The 18,919-nt window shown below is 44.5% G+C and overlaps 1 protein-coding gene across 6 annotated transcripts in view; it reads left to right on the forward strand.

The window, feature by feature from the left end:
* The window catches only part of LOC308606583 (zinc finger protein 154-like), a 289,896-nt gene that overhangs the window by 249,819 nt on the left and 21,158 nt on the right, over positions 1-18,919 (forward strand). For 2 of the 6 annotated variants that reach the window (XM_081217646.1, XM_081217645.1), the window contains 2 exons: positions 3,091-3,140; positions 14,119-14,322. The exons of 2 other annotated variants lie outside the window; for them this stretch is intronic. In XM_081217646.1, coding sequence (XP_081073772.1) covers positions 3,091-3,140; positions 14,119-14,226 — 158 coding nt within the window. In that variant the 3' untranslated portion in view covers positions 14,227-14,322. Of the gene's footprint in view, positions 1-3,090; positions 3,141-14,118; positions 14,323-17,768; positions 17,893-18,919 lie in introns of all 6 variants that reach the window. 2 more of the 6 variants (XM_081217642.1, XM_081217643.1) reach the window with 2 other exon arrangements.

Raw genomic sequence — 18,919 nt, forward strand, 5'->3', positions numbered from 1 at the left:
TTCATTCTAAGAAGCATTATAGTGAAACATTTCATTTAGAAGTCTGGAACTTCTTTCTTCAGTTTGCTGTAATTGACATTCACTGAGTAGAAATTGTATTGATCATTGGGACCCAGTTTGTTCCAGGGTTCTGGGTTATTCTTTCTTTTTTTCCTCTTTGGCCACACTGGGCGGCTTGTGGGATCTTAGTTCCTAGACCAGGGATTGAACCCCAGCCACAGCAGTGAAAATGCCAAGTCCTAACCACTGGACTGCCAGGGAACTCCCTGGGTTATTTTTTCTGTCCCAGCTGACATCTGGATTGAACAACTCCAGGTGCAAGACATACAATGCTGCTCCAGTACCTCCCACTCTAATAAATACAAAGAGGGGGATCAAGCTAGGATGCTTCTTGGCCTGACCAGTGATCTGGTGGAGCATGGTTGCAACAGAGGCCTTGAGTTCAGATGGAGAGAAAGACAAATGTGCAAGGCCCAGGACTAAGTAGTCTCTTCTCCCTTTGGCATTTCTTAGAAGTCAGGCTGAGTGTCAATGAACTCCCTCAGCTTTTGTTTGTCTAAAGTCTTTCCTTAATTGTGCAGGACAGCTTTGCTAGGTAAAGTATTCTTGTTTGGCAGTTTTTTTCTTCGGTGTTTTGAATACAGTATCTACAGGATATTTGTTCCCGGAGCCCCTGTGGATACCAAAATCTGTGGATTGCTTAAGTCCCTTATATAAAATGGCATAGTACAGTGAACAGAGTGAACCCTCCATATCTGCAGGTTTAGAATTCACAGATTCAGAGGACCAACTGTGTATCATCCCACTCTCTCCTAGGCTGCAAGATTTCTGCTGAAAAATCTACTGATAGCCTTATGAGGGTTCCCTGTGTGAAGGAGTTTCTTTTCTCTTCGTGCTTTCAAAATTCTGTTTGGCTTTGTTTGCTTGTTTACTGACAGTTTTGTTTATAATGTGTCTTGGTAATATCCTCTTTGGAATGAATCTGTACAGGGACCTATGAGCATCATGAATTGGGTGTCCACATCTCTTCCCAGACTTGGGAAGTCAGACATTATTTCTTTAAACTTTCTGACACTTTTTCTTTCTCTCTCTCCTTCTCCTGGGACTCTAATAATGCAAATATTTTTTTGCTTGATGGTATTCCATAGTTTACCTATGCTGACTTCACTTTCTTCCCCCCTCTGGCTGGATGATAAATGACCTGTGTTTGAGTTCACATATTCTTTCCACTGCTTGACCAAGTGTGTTGTTGATAGTCTGTTGCATTTTTCTTTTCATTTGTTGTATTCTTCAACTTCAGAATTTGTTTGATTCTTTTTATGATTCCTGTCTCTCTGAACTCCTTGTTTTGCTCCTGTATCATTTTCCTTATCATGTTGAGTTATCTATCTGTGTTCTCTTGTAGCTCACTGAGCTTCCTTTTTATAAATGTTATTTTATTTATTTTTGGCTGCATTGGGCTTTCGTTGCTGCGCTCGGGCTTTCTCTAGTTGCGGCAAGTTGGGGCTACTCTTCATTGCAATGCGCGGGCTTCTCATTGCAGTGGCTTTTGTTGTGGAGCACGAGCTCTAGGTGTGTAGGCTTCAGTAGTTGTGGCTCGTGGGCTCTAGAGCGCAGGCTCAGTAGTTGTGGTGCACGGGCTTTGTTGCTCCACGGCATGTAGGATATTCCTGGGCCAGGGCTCGAACCCGTGTCCCTTGCATTGGCAGGTGGATTCTCAACCACTGCACCACCAGGGAAGCCCCCTCACTGAGCTTCCTTAAAACATTTATTTTGAATCCTTTGATGTTTCGTAGATCTCCATTTCTTTGAGGTTGGCTACTGGAAAATTATTATGTCCCTTTGATGGTATCATGTTTCCTTGTTTTTCATGTTTCTTTTATCCTTGTGTTGATGTGTGTACGTGTGCTGAATCAGTCATTTCTTTCAACCTTTTGGGGTGAATTTTGGTTAGAGAAATAGCTTCACCTACGTGTGAATGCAAGGGTGCTGACTGGGTAGGGTATTGTGGTTTTGACTCCAGTGAAGACCCTGGGAGTATAGTCTCTGTGCATATCTGTCAGCTGAGATCAGAATGGTGAAGACTGTAGGGGTCCTCAGTGACCATGGCAGCAGTAGTATGCAGTGGTGGCAATGGCTTTTGGAGTCTTTGGTAACAAAGACTGCTGGGAATCCACTGACCTCTTTTTCTCCCATTGAGGATGTTATGGCTAAGGGGATTTCCTTTGGAATCCATGCTGATGAACTCTACAGGATCCTCTAATGTGAAAACTGGGGAGTCTGCTGCTATCGGAAGGGTTCTTTGTTGTCAGTGACAAAGCCTGCGAGGGTCCTCCACAGAGCAGGCCACTAGGGACCATGATGGCACAAGCCCAGTGGCTGACACAAGTAGCTCTCACTTACGTACCTTGATCCTAACCATCCAGGCATCTCTGCTAAGCCAGTTTTCCCAGAGATCCTTTCTGTGCAGGTATTCTCCTTCTTTTGCTCCACTGTGTTGCTGTTTGTCTTAACTGGACACTTATGCTGTACCCCGCACCCACCCCAGGGCTATTTTTATTCACTGAGAGCCGTCTAATTGTTTTTGGAAGGGGAATGAATGCTAGTATCTCTTATTCTGTCATCTCGCTGGCATCACTCACATAGATCTCTTTTCTCTGGTCTTTTTTGTGCTGAGTTGCTCTGGGACAGTACTGGCCATTCTTTTGCGCTGTTTTTCTCTTAGGACTTGCATCATGTGTCCCACGTACTTGCTCAGCTAGGAGTTGGGGGTAGAATCCTTTGTGCATCACAGGATAGACAAGACTCCAGTCATGGAAGAGTGGGCTCAGAGGGAGCCTGGCCTTGGTGAATGGCAGTTGGCGGGGGTGTGACACCAGGGCTGTGTGTAAGACCATACCAGAGACCTGTCGCATTCAACCAGTGTTTTGTTTCCATTCCCTGTGTCCACATCCCATTGCCATTTGTTCGTCCACATTGTTGATACTTTGCCAACTTGTCAGTTCTAGTAGTTACCATTTCCACTCTGGTTTCCTTCCAGCAGTAATCTCCATCTCTCTAAACCACACATCTCAACCATTTCTTTGACAGGTCTCCCTGTAGTGCTCTCCAACGTCAGGCCACACATGCTGTGCTTGGAGGTGTGTATATATCCTTATATTGACTTTCAACAGTATCTACTCTGTTAGAGTTGATTTTCATGGGATGGGTACATTCACATTCTTCTACACAGCCTCATGTCAACCAACAGGAATGGTTCTGTAGGAAGCCAATGACAGAGGAGTAAGTTGTAAACCCTACCTCTGTTCCTTGTGTTATACACTGTCTTTGTGTCCTTCCCTTGGTGGGGTATCCACCGTTCGGTGACTTTAGGAGCCCAGCAATGCACAGCAGCCGTTTCTTCAGAGTTCAACCTGCTTGTCTTCAAAAGTATCCCTGGACCCATGCCTAGATGTGACGGATGCACATTTGTGATGGGCTTGCCCCATTCCTATAATGTCAGCGTATACTTTACCAGTATTTATTTGGTTCAGGTTGCTGCTGTGGAGCACAGGATGCAGAGGTACCCTTTGAACAAAGCATTTCTGTAGGAATCTCACAGGCCAGAACTCCCAGTCCAGCTCCATTTTCCCAGAAGACCCACCCCTGTGAGATGTGTGGTCCAGTCTTTTTTTAAATATATTTTAAAAAATATCTATCTATCTATCTATCTATCTATCTATCTATTTATTTATTTTTGGCTGTGTTGCGTCTTCATTGCTGTGCACAGGCTTTCTCTAGCTGTGGTGCATGGGCTTCTCACCATGGTGGCCTCTCCCATTGTGGAGCACGGGCTCTAGGCGTACGGGCTTCAGTAGTTGTGGCTCATGGGCTCTAGAGTGCAGGCTCAGTAGTTGTGGCACATGGGCCTAGTTGCTCTGTGGCACGTGAGATCCTCCCAGACCAGGGCACGAACCCATGTCCCTTGCATTAGCAGGTGGATTCTTTTTTTTTTTTTTTTTTTTTTCATTTTTTTTTTTTAAGTTTATTTATTTATTTTTTTAATTAGTTTCTGCTTTATAACAAAGTGAATCAGTCATACATATACATCTGTTCCCACATCCCTTCCCTCATGCATCTCCCTCCCTCCCACCCTCCCCATCCCACCCCTCCAGGCGGTCACAAAGCACCGAGCTGATCTCCCTGTGCTCTGCGGCTGCTTCCCACTATCTATCTACCTTACGTTTGGTAGTGTATACACGTCCATGCCTCTCTTTCGCCTTGTCACAGCCCACCCTTCCCCCTCCCCATATCCTCAAGTCCATTCTCAAGTAGGTCTGCGTCTTCATTCCCGTTTTGCCCCTAGGTTCTTCATGACATTTTTTTTTTTAAAATTCCGTATATATGTGTTAGCATACGGTATTTGTCTTTCTCTTTCTGACTAACTTCACTCTGTATGACAGACTCTAGGTCTATCCACCTCATTACAAATAGCTCAGTTTCGTTTCTTTTTATGGCTGAGTAATATTCCATTGTATATATGTGCCACATCTTCTTTATCCATTCATCCGATGATGGACACTTAGGTTGTTTCCAGCTCCGGGCTATTGTGAATAGAGCTGCAATGAACATTTTGGTACATGCCTCTTTTTGAATTATGGTTTTCTCAGGGTATATGCCCAGTAGTGGGATTGCTGGGTCATATGGTAGTTCTATTTGTAGTTTTTTAAGGAACCTCCATACCGTTCTCCATAGTGGCTGTACCAATCCACATTCCCACCAGCAGTGCAAGAGTGTTCCCTTTTCTCCACACCCTCTCCAGCAGTTATTGTTTCTAGATTTCTTGATGATGGCCATTCTGACTGGTGTGAGATGATATCTCATTGTAGTTTTGATTTGCATTTCTCTAATGATTAATGATGTTGAGCATTCTTTCATGTGTTTGTTGGCAGTCTGTATATCTTCTTTGGAGAAATGCCTATTTAAGTCTTCTGCCCATTTTTGGATTGGGTTGTCTGTTTTTTTGCTATTGAGCTGCATGAGCTGTTTATAAATTTTGGAGATTAATCCTTTGTCAGTTGCTTCATTTGCAAATATTTTCTCCCATTCTGAGGGTTGTCTTTTGGTCTTCTTTATGGTTTCCTTTGCTGTGCAAAAGCTTTGAAGTTTCATTAGGTCCCATTTGTTTATCTTTGTTTTTATTTCCATTTCTCTAGGAGGTGGGTCCAAAAGGATCTTGCTGTGATTTATGTCATAGAGTGTTCTACCTATGTTTTCCTCTAAGAGTTTGATAGTTTCTGGCCTTACATTTAAGTCTTTAATCCATTTTGAGCTTATTTTTGTGTATGGTGCTAGGGAATGATCTAATCTCAAACTTTTACATGTCCCTGTCCAGTTTTCCCAGCACCACTTATTGAAGAGGCTGTCCTTTCTCCACTGTACATTCCTGCCTCCTTTATCAAAGATAAGTTGGCCATATGTGCGTGGGTTTATCTCTGGGCTTTCTATCCTGATCCACTGATCTATCTTTCTGTTTTTATGCCAGTACCAGACTGTCTTAATTACTGTAGCTTTGTAGTATAGTCTGAAGTCAGGGAGCCTGATTCCTCCAGCTCCGTTTTTCGTTCTCAAGATTGCTTTAGCTATTCGGGGCCTTTTGTTTTTCCAAACAAATTTTGAAATTTTTTGTTCTAGTTCTGTGAAAAATGCCATTGGTAGTTTGATAGGGATTGCATTGAATCTGTAGATTGCTTTCGGTAGTAGAGTCATTTTCACAATATTGATTCTTCCAATCCAGGAGCATGGTATATCTCTCCATCTATTTGTATCATCTTTAATTTCTTTCATCAGTGTCTTATAGTTTTCTGCATACAGGTCTTTTGTCTCCTTAGGTAGGTTTATTCCTAGATATTTTATTCTTTTTGTTGCGATGGTAAATGGGAGTGTTTTCTTGATTTCATTTTCAGATTTTTCATCATTAGTGTACAGGAATGCCAGAGATTTCTGTACATTAATTTTATATCCTGCTACTTTACCAAATTCATTGATTAGCTCTAGTAGTTTTTCGGTAGCATCTTTAGGATTCTCTATGTATAGTATCATGTCATCTGCAAACAGTGACAGCTTTACTTCTTCTTTTCCAATTTGGATTCCTTTTATTTCCTTTTCTTCTCTGATTGCTGTGGCTAAAACTTCCAAAACTATGTTGAATAAGAGTGGTGAGAGTGGGCAGCCTTGTCTTGTTCCTGATCTTAGTGGAAATGGTTTCAGTTTTTCACCATTGAGGACAATGTTGGCTGTGGGTTTGTCATATATGGCCTTTATTATGTTGAGGAAAGATCCCTCTATACCTACTTTCTGCAGGGTTTTTATCATAAATGGGTGTTGAATTTTGTCGAAAGCTTTCTCTGCATCTATTGAGATGATCATATGGTTTTTCTCCTTCAACTTGTTAATATGGTGTATTACATTGATTGATTTGCGTATATTGAAGAATCCTTGCATTCCTGGGATAAACCCCACTTGATCATGGTGTATGATCCTTTTAATGTGCTCTTGGATTCTGTTTGCTAGTATTTTGTTGAGGATTTTTGCATCTATGTTCATCAGTGATATTGGCCTGTAGTTTTCTTTCTTTGTGACATCCTTGCCTGGTTTTGGTATCAAGGTGATGTCGGCCTCGTAGAATGAGTTTGGGAGTGTTCCTCCCTCTGCTATATTTTGGAAGAGTTTGAGAAGGATAGGTGTTAGCTCTTCTCTAAATGTTTGATAGAATTCACCTGTGAAGCCATCTGGTCCTGGGCTTTTGTTTGATGGAAGATTTTTAATCACAGTTTCAATTTCAGTGCTTGTGATTGGTCTATTCATATTTTCTATTTCTTCCTGAGTCAGTCTTGGCAGGTTGTGCATTTCTAAGAATGTGTCCATTTCTTCCAGGTTGTCCATTTTATCGGAATAGAGTTGCTTATAGTAATCTCTCATAATCTTTTGTATTTCTGCAGTGTCAGTTGTTACTTCTCCTTTTTCATTTCTAATTCTATTGATTTGAGTCTTCTCCCTTTTTTTCTTGATGAGTCTGGCTAATGGTTTGTCAATTTTGTTTATCTTCTCAAAGAACCAGCTTTTAGTTTGGTTGATCTTTGCTATCTAGCAGGTGGATTCTTAACCACTGCACCATCAGGGAAGCCCTGTGGTCCAGTCTTGAGAGACATTTTCCAGTTGGCTGGGCAGCAGGGAACACAACACAGCCAGAACTCGAGGTGTGGGGCATGTGCAAAATGTTTTTATTTCAGGTCAAGCAAACAACACCAGAAGCATCACATAGGAGAAAAACCCTTCTTAGGCAGTGTAGACAAGGCTTCACTTGTGAAGAGCTGCAATTTCCAGGAGTCATGGAAGCCTTTTACCTGCAGGGAGCTTGGGAAGGACTTCCTAGTCTTGTCAGGACACCTCCAGCAACAGGCCACTCACTCCTGGGAGAAGCCAAACAAAATCTCTGAGTGTGGAGTGAGTTGTCAAAGAAGAAAAATTCATTATACCTGAGGTGAATGCAAGAAAGCCTTCAACCCCCAAAACATACTTGATCAGGACCAGGGTGTCCACACTGGAAGACAGTGTCTTTGTGTGCCAGGACTGTGGGAAAGCATTCAGGTTCAAATCCTTGTATGTTGTGCATCAGAAAGTCCACACTATAGAAGGGCTTTACATGTGTGGTGAATGTGGCAAATCTTTTAACTGGAGCTTGACCCTCAGTCAACATGAAAGAGTTCATACTGGGGCAAGGCAGTACAAGTGCAACAAATGTGGGAAATCCTTTAGCTATAAATCTTTGCTTGTTTATCCCCAAAAAAGTCACATTGGAGAAAAATTATATGTGTGCAGTGAATGTGCACAGTCTTTTAGCTATAGCTCCATCCTTACTCAGCAACAGAGTGTTCACCCTGGAAAATGGCCTTATGAATGCACTGAATGTGGGAAATCTTTTACTGATAGGTCTGGCCTCCGTTATCATCAGGGAGTTCACACTGGAGAAACACCTTATGAGTGCAATGAATGCGGGAAGTCTTTTACCTATAGCAAAGACCTCCGTTATCATCAGAGAGTTCACGAAGGAGATAGGCCTTATGAGTGCAGTGCATGTCGGAAATCTTTTACTGCTAGGTCTGGCCTCAATGATCATAAGAGAGTTCATACTGGAGAAAGGCCTTATGAGTGCAGTGAATGTGAAGTCTTTTACCTATAGCACTGGCCTCCATTATCATCAGAGGGTTCATGATGGAGAATGGCCTTATAGGTGTAATGAATGTGGGAAATCTTTACTGCTAGGTCTGGCCTCCATTGTCATCAGAGAGTTCACACTGGAGAAACGCCTTATAAGTGCAGTGAATGTGGGAAAACTTTAACTAGTAGGTTTGGCCTCTGTGGTTATCAGAGTTCACACTGGAGAACGGCCTTATGAGTGCAATGAATGTGGGAAATCTATCACTTTCAGCTCCAGACTTCACTGTCATCAGAAAGTTCACACTGGTGAAACACCTTGTAAGAGTAATGAATGTGGGAAATCCTTCAACAAAAAAATCTTTCTTTCAACATCAAAGAGTTCACACTGTGTAAAGGCCTTATCTTTTTAGGAAATGTGCGATTCTCCTGTTGATTATAATGGCACTAAAGGAGCCATCTATCTGAGTTCAGTTTTGTACAAATGTTCACAGTTAGGAGATCCCCTCTAAGTCTGAGTTATATGAAAGCATGTGTGGCTTGTTATACTCTGATCTGCTCAGGGCTCTTGCCAAATTTATGTCACTGCCAATTTCTATGGCCAAAGACGTTTTACCTTTACTACTTGGCAGGTCCCCACAGTTTGCATCAGTCACCATCCCAGTGTGCTCAGGGAAGCTCACCACTGGTCTCCCATGTAAAGGTTTGTGGATTCCTGTAGTCTCTCACTGATATTCTCCTTAAGGCTGTTACTGCAGAGGCGGGAACACAAAGGTAGTGAAAATGGAGATCTGTAGTCCTGGGATGTGGCTTTGTGGCCCAGTCTGTATTCCTGTTGACGTGGTTGGAAACGTCCTTCATTGCTCACCAATGTTGGCTTCCACTGAGGCAAGACTGATTCTCAGAGGGCATGAGGAGAGACATGGTGGTCAATATAGCATCCCCAAATTTATTTTCTTAAAAGGGATGCACAGATTTGTGAAATGTAAAGGCATTTTTTATAGCTTAATTTAAAGGTATAATTTACATTGAATTAAACTTTATACATTTTCTTGTACACATAATTTAAAGTATACTATTTGATAAGTTTGATGTAGGTACGAACCTGTGAAACTACCATCATAGTTATAATAATGGCCATATCCATTGCTGTATATTTACCTCATGTCCTTTTATAATCTCTCCCTGCCCTTCCCTCCCTCCAAATAATCATCGATTTACTTTCACTTAAAATTAATACCTTTGCATTTTGTAGAATTTATATGGTGGGAATCATTAAATATTTACCCCTTTTCCAGGTTTACTTTACGTTGTATAACTACTTTGAGATTCATCAATGACATTATGTGAATACTTCACCTTTTCTTTTGCTGAGTAATCTTATCTTTGGGTAAATCGGTATTTGTTTATTCATTCATCTGTTTATGGACATTTGGGTTATTTCCAGATTTTTGACAATTTAAAAATAAACGTGATACAAACATTTGTGTACATTTCTTAAAATGAATATATTTTATCTTTTGTCAATAACTTTGAGTGCAGTGTCTGAGTCATAGGGTAGGTGAATGTTTAACTTTGGAAGAAACTAACAAATTTTGATCTAAAATGACTATCTTTTTGCATTCCTACCAGCAGTGTATGAGGGTTCCATTTCCTCACATCCTAGTGAATCCTGATTTGTTTAATTATTTTAATTTTAGCCCTCCTTTTAAAAAAATATTTATTTATTTATTTGGTTGTGCCAGGTCTTAGTTGTGCCAGGTAGGCTCCTTAGTTGTGGCATGTGAACTCTTAGTTGTGACATGCATGTGGGATCTAGTTCCCTGACTAGGGATCGAACCCGGGTCCCCTGCATTGGGAGCACAGAGTCTTATCCACTGCGCCACCAGGGAAGTCCCCAATTTTAGCCCTCTTAGTAAGTTTGTCATGCTATCTCAGTGTTGGTTTAATTGGATTTCCTTAAGGATTCATGACGAGCACTTTTTCGGATGTGTATATGCTATCTGTATGTCTTTGGTAAAATGTGTGCTCATATCATTTGGGCTGTTTTCCTTTATGAGTTAGGGCTGTTTCCTTTTAACAAATAGGACAGTGAAATAACAAAGATATATTGGAATTTTACCCATTTTACTCCTTGAATAATGTAAGTGATTCTTTTGCTTTATGGAATAATTGTTTTCAATTCCGGAAAAATATTTCCTAATTTTTGCAAATTTGGGGACTTCCCTGGTGGTCCAGTGGTTAAGAATCTGCCTTCCAACGCAGGGGACGTGGGTTCGATCCCTGGTTGGGGAACTAAGATCCCACATGCAGTGGGGCAATTAAGCCTGCATGCTCTAGAGCCTGCGCACCACAACTAGAGAGAGCCCACGCACTGCAATGAAAGATCCTGCATGCCGCAACTAAAATCCCACGTGCCACAACTAAGACCCGATGCAGCCAAATAGGTAAATAAAATAAATTAATTTTTGAAGATTTGTATGCTATACACGATGTAATGTTCATATTTATCATACTTAATTAATTTGCATTATAGATTCATCTGCATTATTAACACACTTCATCACTTTCCTAAGTTAGACGTTTAATAATATAATAAAGCCCTGCTTTGTAGTTTTCACCCATTTTCCTGGTCTATCTTGGGGATTGGTGCGTTGGAGCAGGACTTTAAGGTGGACCAGGTGTGGGACTTCCCTGGTGGCACAGTGGTTAAGAATCCGCCTGCCAATGCAGGGGACATAGGTTCAAGCCCTTGTCCAGGAAGATCCCACATGCCCCGGAGCAGCTAAGCCCGTATGCCACAACTACTGAGCCTGCGCTCTAGAGCCCGTGCTCTGCAACAAGAGAAGCCACTGCAATGAGAAGCCTGCGCCCACAACGAAGAGTAGCCCCTGCCTGCTGCAACTAGAGAAAGCCTGTGTGCAGCAACAAAGACCCAATGCAGCCAAAAAAAAAAAAAAGAAAGGTGGACCAGGTGGTATTAGGATAGACATTCCGAAGCCCTTCTGGAAGCCAAAGAATAGGTCAGTGATCAGACTCCCCAAACGTGGGCCATACGACGTGGGTTTAAATCTCATCGCCAGCCATCAGTGGGACAACAGGCAAAACAATCCACTCTCTGGGTTGTCTCCTGTGTAAAATGGGGATAAAGAGCAGCCCTGCGCCCAGGCCTTTGGAGGAGCTGAGGTGCCCGTTCTGTGGGCAGTGGCTACACCACCAGCCACACCTGCAGGTGATATCCCCAAGCCATATACCTCTGGGCCCTTCTGTCCTCAGGTGCTTGTGAGAAAAAATGGGGCTTCCTAGAACCCTCTGATCCACTGGAGGACGTGGCTTCAGGTTACTGAGGTCTCATTGTGGAATCCCAGGGAATCTGTGGGCCACTCTAGAGTTCCCCAAGATTTACTTCACTGACTGTGACAGGGAGGTGATGAAGGTGTTCACCGTAGCCTCTGTGAGGGTCAGTCAAAGCAACAAAACACAGCCCATACTGGTACCGGGATTCCAGGATTCCAGGATTTGCATTTTGAGCATTTCTTTTTAATTCTCACAGCACTCTGGGTATTGGGAGCTATTACTGTATTGCTGGGGAAATCCAGGATCACAAAGATGAAGTGGGTCCCCCAAGTTCACACCACAGACAAGTATCAGATTCAAGAGGCTGGATTCAAACCTGGGAGTCTAGCTGCAGAACTGGGGACAGTCCCTTTATCATGGCACGTGAAGCCTTCAGCCCGGGGCAGGTGCAGAGTGAGGTTCATGGAGACTCAGCTGCTGCTGCTGTTATTGTTGGATTTTCGTGATTGTTTCCCCATTCCTTGGATGTCCCAGAGCAGTTAATGTCTACTGTGGAAAACAGAACGGAGGTTTCTCAAAAAACTGAAAATAGAACTACCATGTGATCCAGCAATTCCATTCCTGGGTATATATCCAAAGAAAACAAGAATAATAATTTGAAAAGGTACATGCACCCAATGTTCATAGCAGCATTATTTACAGTAGCCAAGATATGGAAGCCACCTAAGTGCCCATCAACAGATGAATGGATAAAAAAGATGTGGTACACGCACATGCATGCATGCGCACACACAGTGGAATACCACTCCGCCATAAAAAATGATATTCTGCCATTTACAGCAACATGGATGGACCTGGAGGGTATGCTCAGTGAAAAAGAGAGAGACAAATACTGTTTGACATCACTTATATGTGGAATCCAAAAAATACAGCAAACTAGTGAATATAACAAAACAGAAACAGACTCACAGATACAGAGAACAAAGTAGTGGTTACCAGTGGGGAGAGGGAAGAGGGGAGGGGCAAGATAGGGGTAGGGGACTTAGAGATACAAACTGCTATGTAGAAAATAAATAACAAGGGTATATTGTACATCACAGGGAATTACAGCCATTATTTTGTAATAACTTTAAATGAAGTATAATCTATAAAAATTTTGAATCACTGTTGTACACCTGAAACTAACATAATATTATAAATCAACTATACGTCAATAAAAATAAAAATAAATGTTTAAATCAGGGAAAAAAATTGAACTCAGCTTAACTCACCTCTTCTCAGACTTTAGTATCTCCTAATAAAAATTATTGAGGTCTTAACTTTTTTCACCCTTCTCAGATGCTTCCCCAGAGTTATCTCTGCCACTATCTTTGACTAACTACATAATCATTATAAATAGTTCCTTATAATTGGCATTTCACAACTTTTTTTCGGTATCATCTATTCCTCATGCACAACAGTCCCAACAATCACTGGAGAAATGATAACCCCCTCCCAGCAAGGAGATGAGATAATGGGGTTCAGATGCCCCTTTTGCACATGCCCTCTGCCTGAGAACACTATCACTCATTGAGCAAGCACTACACTATACCAAAACAATTTCATAAGTTGCTCTCCATTTGAGATAGATGTCAGATTCCTAAAGGAACTGGATATATCTTTGGTCATTGAGTAAGAAATATTAAGTGGCTAGACAGTTCTGCTTTATGGTTTAGACACAATCAGTGAGGATACAGGCATGAGAGATGTTCTCTGGGAAACAAGAGGCAGAGACAACTTCTTGTCCTCCTATTTCAGGGAGGCCTAAACATCGTTACTCATCTTCCAAGTCATGGCCCTAACTAAACATACAGAGTTAAGAAACAACCAACACTTCTAACTGTATGTATTTGAATAGCAAGAACACGTTTATTACATTCCAGCTAAGAGCGGATGCATTTTGAGTCTGAGAACATGTCCGCTCGCATTTGTAGCCTTTGGAAATAATTGGAATAATCTTTTTAGCCTCGGGGCCATTTTGAGCTTACAGAGACCGGAATAATGTCTCTAAACAAATGATCTGTGGCAGACAACACTCCCCAGAAACGCGCGAACCGCCCCTTTAAAAAGGGATAATCACATTCCTTTCCCCCCAAGGTTAGTCATTTCCCAGCGCCACTCTCAGTGCCCCAGAACCTTTTTTTTTTCTTTTTTTAATTTAAGTATGGCTGATTTACAATGTTATATTGGTTTCACGTATACAACATAGTGATTTAATTTTTTTTTTTTTGGCCCCGTCAAGAGATATGTGGGATCTTACCCTGCGGTGGAAGCGCGGAGTCTTAACTACTGGACCGCCAGGGGTCCCGTGATTCAATATTTTTATAGCGTGTACTTCATTTAAAGTTATTACAAAATAATGGCTATATTTCTCCGTGCTGCGCAGAACGTTTCTTGGCCAAGGTGAACGCCGGGAATCTCCTCCTGCGCAGCTGTGGAAACTACACTACCCAGAGGGCAATGCGTCCAATGGTGGCGGAGTTGAGCCAATGAAAGCCCAGGGCAGAGGTATTTCCGTACGTGGGCTTCGCTTCGGGGCGGGACTTCTGGCGTCTTCCTTGTGGCGGTCATTTTGGTCTTTCTCAGGTCGGGTCGCCCACTCGGAGGCTCGGAGCCAGGGGTCCTAAAGGAGAAGGCGTCAGAGGCTTCCACAGAGGCGGGTCCAAGGCTTGGCGGCGGCGCACCTCCGGGTGACCCGTAACAGGCTGAGATCGGGACCTCCACGCCTCACAAACTCCGCTTCGCCCACAGACTCCGATGGCGGCGGCGGCGCTGAGGGATCCGCCTCAGGTAAACGCTCGTCTTCCGGGCTCTCACCGCCCTCACCCCCGCAGACACTAAAGCCCCGAGTGCGGGGCGCCTGCTCATGTGCCTGCAGCTCGGGGCGCGGTGTCCAGGACGATGAGGCGGTCGTGGGTAGGTCTTTTTCTGACAGTGTGATGGCGAGTGGGAGAGGGTGACAGGCGGAGGGACCCGCAAGTGCAAAGGCTGGGAGGTCGGACTGAGGCGGGAGGATTCGGGAAACCTGGAGTCCATCTTATGTCTGCAGGACACAAAGAATGTGAGGCGAAGTTGTGCCTGAGGAGATTTACTTTCATTCTGACAGCTTCTTGTCAGCAAAGTGTGTGAGCAAAAGAGGGACACTGAGATAGGATTCTAATAGTTTTCCAAAGGCTGCTCAGAGGAAGAACAGACGAGAAGAGAGAGAATAGATACGGGAAAGGTCGAATCCTGTAAAAGATTACACAGCTGGCAAGAGTCTGCTCTCAGGACTGGGGCCCGGAGGTGATTCAGACATCTCGAGCTCACCTGGCTCCTGGGCTGGCCAAGGGTACTTAGCGGTCTGGGCCCAAGGATGCTGGCCGTGGTGGTCAAACGCTCAAACAACCTCTCTTTTTCCACAGATTCCTGTAACTGGTTTGCGGAGTTTATTTCAGGGTCTCGTTAGTCCTCACCCCACCCTTGTGGTCTCTGGGGTAATAGCGTCCTGGTACTGTTCTGCCACTCTTCCAGGCCTTGGGTGGGGGCCTTGAACAAACACCAGGCCTAGAGTTATGTAGAATGGTTCCTATTTTGGGCAACGAGTGGAATGAGATGAGGAAAGTACCAGATCTGGCATAGGTACCAGAATGTGCAAAGGCCTGGAGGGGAGGCGAGGGAGGGTTCAGGGACGTGCGGGGATCTTTTCTTTCTCGTGGGAACTGAGAGCAGTGGAGCAGGAGGCAGGTCTGGAACAGCGTTTTTTTTGTTTTTTGTTTTGGCTGCGTTGGGTCTTCATTGCTGCGCGCGGACTTTCTCTAGTTGCAGTGAACGGGGGCTACTCTTCCTTGTGGTGCGTGGGCTTCTCATTGCAGTGGCTTCTCTTGTTGTGGAGCATGGGCTCTAGGTGAGCTGTGCTCTGTGGGCTCAGTAGCTGTGGTGCACAGGCTTAGTTGCTCCATGGCATGTGGGATCTTCCCACACCAGGGATTGAACCCGTGTCCCCTGCATTAGCAGGCCGATTCTTAACCACTGCACCACCAGGGAATTCCCTGGAACAGCTTTGTGAGAAATTGGGTGTCTCTTCTGGAGGTGATAGGAGCAATGGGAAATTTGGAGCAGTGGAGACAGGTGATCTGAGCCAGGTCTCAACAGGCTCCCTATGGCTGCAGCGTGGAGAACAGTCTTGGCATCAGGGAGGTGATAGGAAGACCGGGGAGAAGGATACTCCTGTGTTCTGGGTGAGTGTGTTGGTAGGCGGACCGGGGTGGTGGCCATGGAGGTGGGAGACGTGGCTGGATTCTGGATTGGTGTGTTAGGTATGGCAAGCTGGATTTTCTAATTTTGAGGTTGAGAGAAGGCGTCAGGGATGAAGTGAAAGTATGGATTTTGCGTGTGGAAGGAGGGAAGCTCTACCAACTGATACGGGGAAGTCCATAGTAAGAGTAATTTTCACTGGGGATATCAGAAGTTTTATTCTTGCCCTCTTAATGATATGAGGCGTTTCAGAGTGCAGTTTGTGGGCATCTGGAACTCTGAGGAGGAGTTTGGGATGGAGATTTATCCAAAAGGTAGTAGACAGTGTGGACCAGGGAGGAGCTGTAGATCATTTTAGTATGGGGAGTCCTGGTCAGGAGGATAATGGTAATAACAGCCTAGGAAGAAGAGAATGGGCCTGCGGACTGGGTTTCCTGCTTGGACCCCTGGTTGTGGGAGGTGGGTGTCACAACGTGGGTGAAGGAGTGAATCACAGAGAGGGTTGGTTATAAGGGTAAATGGTTTGGCATGCGACCAAGGCTTCTGAAGGATCAGTGGACATGAGGTGGATGCAGAGGCATCATCAGGAGTAATTCAGACGAGCTGGTGTTTATTCACTGCTCTACCAACTCACTAGGGTTTAGTTGTAACCCTTGGTGGGACCTGGGGTGTTCTAGTCAGGCTGGCAGATTGGCTTGGGGACACAAGGGGTCATCTGGGAAACTCACAGATGATGTAAATGGCCAGGCGCTGGGCCTTGAATGAGGGTTAGGTGGAGAAAGGAAAGCTGTGAGTGGTGAGGGTTCCTCGAGTGCAGCACAAGTGGAGTAGGGCCATGGGTATCTGAGATCTGACGTGGTTCTTAGTGGGTGGGGTTGAAGCAAGGGGCAGTCAAGGAAGGAGGCCTTCATAGCAGGACTCAAGGCTGCCTTTGTCAGTGGGGGCCGTCACCATCTAGGATCGTACTTGATCGTGTTTGAATTTGTCAGGCATTCTGTGGATCACATATACTGAGTAATGAATAGAGAGGCTGAGGAGATGATTTTCGTGTAGGGCAGGCGGGGGCTGTGGCTGTGGGAGTGAAGTTGTGAGAGAGTTGTGGTGGAAAGGGTGATGTGCACATGGAGAGAGAGCGTGAACGCGTGGTTCCAGGGCCCTGGTGTTGGCATAAGAGTCAAGGGTGAGCCCAGGATTGGTGGTGTCTGGGAGAAATGATCTGGGGAACCCCAGGGGAACTGCCTGAGAAGAGTGGGGTGTTGTGGCTTTACGTGCTAGGTCCAGAGCTTAGATGACATCTGTCTGCCCACCTGCCTGTTACTGAGGGCTGACACAGTGATCAATAGGACCATGATGAGACAGTGGGTATCAGTGCCACCTGAGCTTGGAAATCTTCACTGAGGTGGGGAAGGCAGAGGGGTAAGCAAGTGATAGATTGGGGAGGTGGTGAAATTAGGATCCTAAGGGGGAATGCTGGTCATGAAATGAACTATCCCCATCATGGCAAGGCTGTGTGACCTTTGAAGTTGTTCCTGCGGGAATGCGGCTGTGGGAGCAAAGTGTGGTTCAAAGAATTATGTGCATGTGCAGAGGTAGTGTGAACTAATGGCCCTAGAACCCCGTTGTTGGGGTCATAAGGGTGAAGGAAAGACCAGTGTCAGATCACTCAACACCCTCCCTGTGGCCAGTGTCTCTCCCTAACCTATGTTTGTGACACCCACCTTATTGACAAGAGGCGATGTGGGCTACATGCAAGACCCAGAGATCAGATGTCACCTATCTGCTCTTCTGCCTATTGCTGTGGGAAGACACACTATCAGTGGGAATATAAGGAGAGAGTGATTCTAATGGCCCCAAGGCCTGGTATCTCCTCTGAGGTGAGGAGTACAGTGAGCAGAGGATAGGTTGGGGCAGAGGGTGGGGGGAGTGGGGAACGTGGCACGATGAACTTGGACTCCTAGGAGAGACGCTGACGGCAGAATGAACTGTCTCCATCATGACAGGGTATGAAATTTGAGGATGTGGCCATTGACTTCTCCCAGGAGGAGTGGGGGCTCCTTGATGAGGCTCAGAGACTCCTGTACTACAATGTGATGCTGGAAAACTTTGCACTTGTAGCATCCCTGGGTAAGACCTTCACACTCTTTCCAGTGTTCTGAGATGATGTCCTGTTTTTCCTTTTTTCCCTGGAGTTAGCATTATCTTTTCCACAGCTGGATCATGAGCTCTGCTAATTTCCTCTACTTTCTTGTCAGATGTGCTGTGGATGCCAGCACTGAGCTGTGTGTCATGCCCTGAGTAATGGACTCCTCAAGCATCCCTAACACCTGTTGCCTCCAAAAGTGCAGAGATGGGTCTGGGAGTCAGGAATCTTGTAGTTGGCTTAATGAATCCCAACTTGCTTGCCCTCTCCCTGGTGGAGTGACTATGTCCAGTTCCATGGCCTCCAGTTCTTCCCTCTTCTTCTAGCTAACCGTTCTTTGTGACTGCCTGTGCAAGATCATGGTCATTACTTACATGATCCATGGGCTGTTTTTTTAAGACTATCCTTTAGTTGTTTTTTGTAATGTTTTCTTTTTCTTTTCCAGGAATATCTCATTTTATTACAGACTTTTTTAAAAAAATTGAACTATAGTTGATTTACAATGTTGTGTTAGTTTCCGGTGTACAGCAAAGTGATTCAATTATATGTATTTAATTATATGTAATGTTTTCTTTACTGAATATGTCATATGGCAAGTTGCTCTAGGCCAGTGCTGGCCACTCACCTATTCTGTCTTTCATAAGACTTGCGTTATTCAGGTTCTGAGTAGTTGTACAATGGAGGGTGCAGAGAGAACCCTGGTTGTTTCACAGAGTAGACATGGTAAGATGGTGTCAGAGGAGAGCCTGCCTGGGCCTGGTGAGTGACAGCTGGGGGAGGACATGACATCATGGCTGTTTTCATATCAAACCAGGAGCCTGCCCAGTGACCAGTAGTGCCACTGATTGCACCTCATTTCTTCCTTTTCCCCATACTAGACACTTTGCTGACATTATTTCATATGTGACTTCCAGCTCCTGACTGCCTTCACCTTTGTGGCTTCCATGGGTCACCTGTTCCTCTGTACTGCTCCCTCTGCAGTGTTCTCCCCCATTGACCTGCACATGTATC

Source organism: Mesoplodon bidens (assembly GCF_964165515.1).
Source record: "Mesoplodon bidens genome assembly, chromosome: 18".
NCBI lineage: Eukaryota > Metazoa > Chordata > Mammalia > Artiodactyla > Ziphiidae > Mesoplodon > Mesoplodon bidens.